The sequence below is a fragment of the Cyprinodon variegatus genome, unplaced genomic scaffold, assembly GCF_000732505.1.
Source record: "Cyprinodon variegatus isolate N-32 unplaced genomic scaffold, C_variegatus-1.0 Scaffold195, whole genome shotgun sequence".
Lineage (NCBI taxonomy): Eukaryota > Metazoa > Chordata > Actinopteri > Cyprinodontiformes > Cyprinodontidae > Cyprinodon > Cyprinodon variegatus.
This window is the reverse complement of record NW_015150648.1, coordinates 748,591-757,503: the sequence shown is the minus strand read 5'-3', so window position 1 is coordinate 757,503 and position 8,913 is coordinate 748,591. Positions and strand designations below refer to the sequence as shown.

At 37.9% G+C, this 8,913-nt stretch overlaps 1 protein-coding gene across 1 annotated transcript in view; it reads right to left on the bottom strand.

Moving 5' to 3' along the window:
- Positions 1 to 8,913, bottom strand: part of lyst (lysosomal trafficking regulator) — a 96,223-nt gene that overhangs the window by 43,076 nt on the left and 44,234 nt on the right. The window contains exons 7-9 of the mRNA XM_015379570.1: positions 5,785 to 6,727; positions 5,541 to 5,702; positions 3,583 to 3,739 (exon numbers count right to left, since the gene is read on the bottom strand). Coding sequence (XP_015235056.1) covers positions 3,583 to 3,739; positions 5,541 to 5,702; positions 5,785 to 6,727 — 1,262 coding nt within the window. The remainder of the gene's footprint in view (positions 1 to 3,582; positions 3,740 to 5,540; positions 5,703 to 5,784; positions 6,728 to 8,913) is intronic.

The following is an 8,913-nucleotide window of genomic DNA, read 5'->3' as shown; positions in this document are numbered from 1 at the left end:
GTGAACCGTACCACCCCTAGACAGTAGCATTTGTTTCGATGCTTAAATACTGGATATACCCTCTCAGGATATTCCACAGAAGTCTCTGCCTTATTATCATCACACACTGAAGACTAAACCATCACTTTGTTCACACCAGGAACTTAAATAAAAGTTCTGACTGATTCAGCAGTGTGCAGACAGTCTTAAATACAGATGTGAACACACTCCAGACATATAGTACTTGATGTTATGATTTTTTTCTACCAGACCAGCTTCAAAATTGGCTCTGAAACTTGTTCCTGTGTTGTTCTGCTGCCTATTTCATCTATTCAGGGGTGCAGTGCAGGACCACCTAGCTACAAAGAGGGGCCACCTTTGTGTTGTTATAGGGAAGCGTCATGGTTAAAAACAAACTTCCAGACAAAAAAAGTTGACAAAATCAGTGGTGAAAAGTAACAAGTACATTTACTTTATTACTGTACTTAAGTACTGCTTTTGATTATCATTACTTTACTTGAGTCATTTTGGGGGGCGGGGGAGTACTTATAACTTTCACTCCACTACATTTCAGTCAAATATTGTTGTTAGTTACTCCTTTTGGCTTGGCTTAGCTTTTTAAATCTGCTATTGTAGTTTATTTTCTTTCTTGAAACACAGCCCTTAGGACTAAATATGGACGCCAGGGTTTTAGAAATTTGCATAAAATGCCACAAAATAATGACAATGAATGAGAAACTCAGGGTAGATATCATTTGTAGTTTATAAATTTCATTAGGGCATTATTTGTTGCCATATGGCCAAGTTGTTAAGTAGGCTGAGTCTCAAATCAGATTCGTAATTTCATTGAGGTAATACAGATTCAACTTTAAACCTCTATTCCATAATAAAAGTGTGAGGAGAATCAAGACTTTCCTGTTTTCTTTTTGGTTTGATTTTTAATAAGAAATAACAATCAAAATAGATTTCCTTCTTTTTGTGACATTTTTATGCTTTATGCTTATGTTCTTTACAGATGGTGTAGAATCTGTAGGAGGTGGTTCTACGTATCAATACGTCAATCAGGTGATCTCTGAAAGTTAAAAGGTTCTTTAAAATTACTCTGAAATTATACAGAAATGTACTGATATAAGAACATTTAATTTACATTTTTGAATACTTAAGTATTTTAAAAAGTAGGTACTTCAGTACTTTAACTTGATTAGATGTTTGACCAAGTAACTTTTACTTGTGGTGGAGTAAGTTTTGATTGAGTATCAAAACTTTCACTACTACTTAATACTTTCAGTACTAATGTTGAGTTCTTCGTCCACCACTAAACAAAATGAACACTGTGGCTGACTAATCTGAAGCAATTAAATAACTATCAAAGTCATCTGGTAGGAAGACTCTCTGCCTTTCTAATATATCTCATCATGATGATTTAATCTAACTTTACAACAGAGAAGAATAAACCTTTTAAAGTGTTCTGTAAAACCTAAAAAAAAAATGTAAACACTATTAGAACATTTTTACTCAGCATCTTGAAGGTTAGGACTGTTTGAACCTCAAATGTTTAATCCTCAACGCATCAGGGTGTTAAAATCCAGAGGGAACATGTTTAGGAGTTTAAGCAGCTGGATGAGGCCTTTAGAAAGAAGAATAAGATACTTCAGCCTAGATTTAGACAAGTCTCGAAAGATTAAGATCATTCAAAACAAAAAAACAATGGCTGTTCAATGCAAATCTACATAATTAAACAGCTAAACCTGTAAAAGTCGGATGCCTGCATTCAAATTAACTCTGATCACATCACTCAGGGTGAATTAGGTGTAAACTGTGGTTGTTCACTGCAAAAACGATCTAGGTATAAGCCAAAATGTCTTCAATTAAATGTATTTACCCTTAATTTGAGTAGATAAATATGATAATTTGCCAAAGGAAAGAGGATTTTTGTTCTTAAAATAAGCTGATTAGATAATATATACACTTGAAATAACAATAAAATTGCTTTTTCCTCATTTTAAATGTAAATTGGCTTGTTCCAATCGCAAAGTGTCTCAGTTACCTCCTCAATTCAAGAAAAAAAGGCACTTATTTTAAGAAAAAAAATGACTTATCTAGATTTTGAATACTGATAGCAGGTCTAACCAGAGGGACTACGAAACTCTGGAAACTACGGAATTGTGGAAGATAAAAATCGAAATAAAAAAAAAAAAAAACGAAATCCTGAGGAGAATCTCTGCCTGAAAGGAAAACAACCAAACGACCAGAAAAAAGTTGAGCAGTTTTCAGTTACAGTTGATGAGAGATAAATCGAAGAGGAAGTTGGGTGCAGCAACAGATACCACCGGCTGGGTGAGAATACTTTACTCGGCACGTAAAGTTAAAAACGCTTTAATAAGTTTGGAATATTGCGTTAGGAAATGGAGGCTTCTCATTAAGGTTTAAGTAGCGGATTTTAAACTGAAAAATCTCAGAGTTTAGTTATGGTTTTACTAGAGAGCAAGCCTCAAATGTGTGAAAATTATTTAAGAGTTCAAAGTCTACAGTTGGAGCCCAAACACAGAACAGACCAAGTTGTGCTGCTGATTATGTTTGGTCTGTGGGTTCATTAAAGCGAGCAACCTCAAAGATTCCTTCCTTTAAAAGTATAATAAAACAGTTCTTCTAAACTATTAAATAATCAAATTATAATGAATGCAACAGAAAGGAGAGATCTGTTTAAGCTCAGGGTCATATTAAAGCTACAAAGACAACTTTTACAAGAAATATTTTGTATGAAGAAGTGCAAAAGTTTGAAAATGATGCTTCAATTAGTCTGACTGAATCACAGGAAAACTGTTTTAAAACTAAAAAGAGATTTAGATTGATAATAATTTTAAATCCAATGATTAATTAGTCTGAACTGTTGGGCCTCTGTTTAGGATACCACAAATTACAAAAAAAAACTATTTAAGGTGATGCAATCGATTTCCGTGAAGCTCGACCCTCCATCTTATTGGAACTTCAAATCACAAGATGCAGCTTATGAGGCCGAAGACTCTAGCTGCCAGCCAGTTGTAAAACGTAACACAATGGGTCCATTCTGAGGGGATTAAAGCAAAAACAGTGTAATCAGGCCAAGTCGTTAACCTGCAGGAGTGGAGTGCAGAGAAGAGCACTAATGCAATGAGCTCAGGGCTGCTTTTTGCTTTGTCATCCATGCGCAACAAAAATATCAACTTCTTCTTCTTAAATATCCTCCAACAGTCACCGCAGGAGGATGTCGCTTTATCTCTGACTTTAAGAACAACGGGTCAGAAGCAAATGGGACAGAAACTCTGAGCTTTGAGTTGATCAGAGTGAGAAATAAAGTTTCCCAAGGCCTGTTATCATTGGGGTCAGAGGTTGAGACCAACTTATGACCTCTCAGCCAGGCTAGATAAGTCTGCTGACATTTATCAGCAACAAAAACAACACGTAAAGAGCGGATGATGTTAAAGGGATTATCAGCATTCCAAAAATAACCCCATTACAAAAGCGAAACTGAAGTAAAAAGTTTTATAGCTGGAGCAAACTGTCCACGTTTGCAGTAGCTAAGAGCAGCTGTACGGTTTAGTGTGCAATTATGTGTGGACCTACCCTCTTCCTGCTGCTTCATGGTCTCCGGGTTGCTTTCGCTATCGGCGTCGTAGCCCTCCTCCTCCCCCGGGAGCCTGACGCTGCAGCTCTGCACCTCATCCACCTCCTCGGACAGATCTCCTGCTGGAGCCGCCCCCTCAGCAAACACCTGGAGCTTCTGGAGGAAGAAAAAACAAAAAAAAGTTAAATTAAACTAAACCAGGATCCGCCTCCCCCACTCCCACCCGCCTTACATGGTGGTGAGATAATAAGACAGAGCTCACCAAATTCCTTTGATCAATAAAAAGAGTCTCCCTGACCAAAAGCATTTTCAGCATGACAAGTAAAGGCCTTTCCACTCATGGAGTGGAAGAAGGCAGGGGAAAAAATACAAGGTTTTAGTCATAAGACAAATATCAGCTGACTTGCACAGCATTTACCCAGCCTAGTTCCTTGTCGTGAACAGTTGGCCGTAGTATCCTCACGTAGGCAAACTCACCACACAAAAAAATAAAAAAAATAGAATACAACAAGAAAAAATAATTATTCTGACACCAGCAATTTGTAAAAATCTATACATTTTACAAAAAAATATATCATCTAAATATCATCTAAAAAAATATGATGCTTTTGCTATGAAGGACTAATCTTGAAGCTTTGTAGCAAACTTAGGTAATGAGTAAGTGAACATCACACTCTGCTGGGCCTAAAGAGAAAGAACTAGGCTCTTAAAAAACAATGAATCTGAACAAAAGTATAAAGAACATACAGAAAGAAAAACGGTGAACATCTGTCAACAAGTTTAACAATATAAATCTATTTCTTTTCTTTTGTTACAAGGAAAATAAAGTTAAAAATGTGTACATTTGTAGTCCTTTAAGTCCAATACTCCAAAGTAACTGGACTTAGAGGCTTTTGGGATCAGGAAAAGGGCATCATCATCCCTGCAGACCACATATATCATGTTTACCGTTAGGTCTGTGGTACAGAACACTATTTCTTTAAAAAAAAAGTCTTTAGAAAATGCCAATCTTTTAGAGACATACTTTAAAGTACATGGAGCCACAATTACCATGACAGAGAATTCTATGAAGTATTACAAAGACTTTGAGTTGACCAAGAAATTAATCCTAGTTCAATATGATTAAATATGTGCTGGTAAAGTTTACATTTTCAGATATCCATTATGAATAAAAATGAATTTTTTTTGTGGCAGTAATTAAAACGAAGGAACATGGTTAGAATGTTTGCCTCTTCATGCTTGCTCAGGGCTGTAGACTTCCTATACATGGGAAATTTAATTACGTTTGCCATCTTATTGCACGACTGTCCAGATAAAGGCTGCTTAGCAACATGGAGTAAATGCTTTACTTTAGTGCCTTAAACACCTTGCGGGATGATTTTCTCCCTTTTATTTATTCTTAACTTCTTTATCAACAAGAGTACTTTTCACATTTCACAATAAATGCAACATTTTTCTTAGACAAGGAGGGTAAATGCGATCATAAAGGTTTGTGTTCCTACATAAAATAACAGATTGTACCCTTTCTTTTTGCTAAACCTTGCTGCTGATGCTTATTTTAACTTTCTGCCTCTGCTTTGGCTTTTTCCTACCCCTAGAGTGAAACCTCTATATGATTGTGGTTAGTGCAAATGAGAGCCTAAATAAAAATCACAATATCCCTGAAGAAAATAGATTTTTGGCAGAACTGTTCAACCTAACCCAACATAGGGCTTGTGCCACAGATCCTTCCTCGCCATTAGCACTTACTTTTCAAAGCAGAACAGCATCGGTAGACTTAACAAAATAAGAGCAGGTTTGAAAAGAAGCCACTTTAAAAGAATAAAATAAAAGCTACAGTATAGAGGATAACTATTGAGAGGCTAACAGAAGTCAGTTAAACAAAACAAAAAAGCCTAATCCATCTCTTCAAGGATGTAAAATATTCAGTGCTTGCATCTTCTACAGCAGAACCTACCCTCTCTGGTTTCTCCTCGGATGTATCGGTGCATGAAGACACCTGAGCCAAGGCAACTCTCAGCAGAGAGTCGAACAGGGGCACGGCGAGGTCAGAGTTCACCACTCCTGAACGTGACAGCTGGTCCCTCACCTCGAACAGGGTCTCCTCAACAGATTGAAGCTATGGAAATTGAGCAATAGATTATTGAATGGTGTTATTTTTGTGACTGATCTACAGAGAAGATAACACTGATTAAACAAACCTGATAAGAAAGCTCCGGTTCTATTCTCTGCATGGCCGAGTTAGAGCTGTGCAGACAAATGGCCAGCAAGGCCTCAAGAAGACGGATACTTTGAAGTTGCCACTGGTCATCCATCCTTTTCCCTGGATCTTTGGTCTTCCCCTCAGTCGGAGCCACACTCTGGAAATCTCCTGACTCACAGGAGGGATCTTCAGATCCTAGAGAAGCAACCTGAGCTGTAGAGTCTGGGCTGCCTTTCCCTTTACCCTCTCTCTTCTTCTTTGCTTTCCCATCTTTGGTCTTACAATAGAGTTTTTGGATAACCATTGCCATGAGGCGCAAGCACACGTCCAATCCACCAAGTCTAAAGAACTGCCTTTGGAAGAGAGGGCTGGCCATGTAGATGAAGCGACACACGGACCAGACGTCTGCAGCACGCCGCAGCTGTTCTTTAGAGGGCAAAGCAACACTGTCTGGAGACAGATAAGGCAGGCGTCCTCCAAGAGGTTCACTTGCTGTACTGTCATAACCTGAAGTGTCTTCGGAGTCATTGGCAGAATCCCGATCAGAATCGGCCTCTTTGCTGACACAGAGGAAGGCCACACAAAGGAAAAGGTTGATGACGTGTAGGTGGGTCTCAGTTCTACTTCTTCCGTGGTTCTGTCCAGTACGGCTTTTTTGACGTGGATACGCCTCCTTTAGGCCTTCATAGAACTTGCTGAGGCTCTGTGGGCCTTCCCCGACCCCCCGGGACCCCAGTTCCTCAGCCAGGCCTAGGATAGCCTCCCTTTCTTTGGCGTCAGCACTCTCTAGTTCATGAAGAAGCCCATCACCCTGCTGATGTCCAGTTCCTATTATCAGAGTTTCAAACACTTTCAAAGCCAAAGAGCGAGTCTGGTCAAGGTAGACGAGCTCCGTCACCTGATTAAGGCCATTACAACTGATGAAAAGGTCTCTGACAACTCTGAAACATAAAACATGAAGCTACAGTAAGTACAGAAGAACTTGGATAGCAAAATAGAACACAATGTCTCCCACACTAACCAGTTTTGTGTCACATGGTAAATAAATGTATTTTTCAATATGCATAACATTGCCAAGGATTATGATATTAAAGTAATCCAAACAATCCTCATTTTAACCAGTTTGTGACCAAATCTAAATAGAGACTGCAGTGAACAAAACCTGTTTCCTCCTAAAACGATTTATTCATTTTATGGTAGAAAAACTAGATCAGGCACCCCCAAAGTCGGTCCTCGAGGGCCACTGTCCTGCAGGTTTTAGAGGTTTCCCTGCTCCAACACAGCTGATTTACATTGATAGTTGATTAACAAGCTTTTGCTGAACTACAATCATCAGAATCAGCTGTGCTAAAGCAGAGAAACCTCTAAAACATGCAGAACATTGGCCCTCGAGGACCGGCTTTAGGGATGGCTGCACTAGATGGAGAGGATCTAGACCAAGGGTGCTCAAATCCAGTCCTCAAGAGCTACCTTCCTGTAACTTTTAGATGCAGCTCTTCTCTAACACACCTGAATCGACAACCTCAATCCCCTCATTTAGCTCAGCAGAGACATGGTAACGAGCCACTCATTTGATTCAGGTGTGTTAAAAATGGGCTGCATCAAAAAGTTGCAGGATAGTAGCTCTTGAGGACTGGACTTGGGCACCCCTGATCTAGACCATGTCAAGCTGTGTTTGACTTAAATGATTTACTAGCAGCACTTGCATATAAGTACGCCACCATCCAAACAGCTTAGTAGCAAAGAGCTTTAACTTTGCTAAGGACAACCGCTATGGTAGCCATCATGTTTTATACCAGTGTTTCCCAACCTTTTTTTGACTTCTGTTCCCCTTTGGGTATTTTGGCTTACCATCAATACCCCACTCAATCAAAAATATTGGTGATCATCCAAAAATGGAACATACAATAACTGAAATAAAGACTATTTTACTTAATCTTTTGATTTGAGCATTTCATTTGTATAATTTTATGTTTTCCATCACAAAAAACAACATTAATATGTTGCTTGAAAGTTGGTAAGGAATCTACATAAACACAAAATAAAATCATATTATAAACCTGTATTTAAAAAACAGAAGCTCTCTTATAATCATATTGAAACCTAATTAATTGGGAAAAAAATACAGAACAACTATTATAGTCAGACTGACTTAATTTGTTTTACTCTGTTTTCATCAAGACACCTGAGCTGCCTTGATGAGCTCTGATAGCTCAGTGTGAAAAACAGCTGATATCAGAAAAACTTACTTTTTGGTTGATAAAAGCCTGTTTATTTTTCAATTAGCTTCTCACAAAGCAAAACAGATCGCCAGCTGTTTTATGTTACTACCTAAGGAATAAAAAATTTTCATGAACCCCATGCAATGGACTTGCGTATTCCTGGGATGGGAAAAATTGCTTTACACCATCTGATTTCCGAGCAAAATATTGGATATTTGGTATTTGTGTTTTTTATGAGTTACATTAATTTAAACTCAAACTTAACTTAATTTAATTGTCAGTGTTCTGCTACTCAACAACACGAATGAGACGGAGATAAATGATTTGCATGAAAATATGGTATGGGAAAAAAAAAGGAAAACCTCTTGATTAAAGGTAAATAAAAATAAATACATAAATAAATAAATAAAAACATCCCGGATGTCAGTACAAACATTAATGGGATTTTCATTAAAAGCTGAAATGGATTATATCTCTAGATGAACTTCCTTTTTTTAATTCAAATCCTTTCCCCAAACTTCCCCTGGTTTATTTCAGTCTTGATTCGCTTTGCCCCCCAGAAGCATTTCCTTCTTTCTTTAGAAATATGAAATTGCATCAAGTTGGATTATCATTAGTTGCCCATGTTGTCATGTGTAAGATCTTTAAGAAAAAAGATTGGCGTTATGCAAACAGCTATAAAAATAAGATTCAGGGTATGTAGACACAAATTAAATTTCTGCTATTATTAATTTTCAAACGTATCTGTGCTTTCAAAATTATTTATCAATATTATTTTATTTTAAAGCTACAGTGTGTAACTTTTAGCGACATCTAGCGCTCAGACTGCAGACTGCAGCAACATGGCCATCTCCCCCCCACCGCTTCTCCCCCCCAACAGTACGGCGAGCGTTACGGGACAAAAT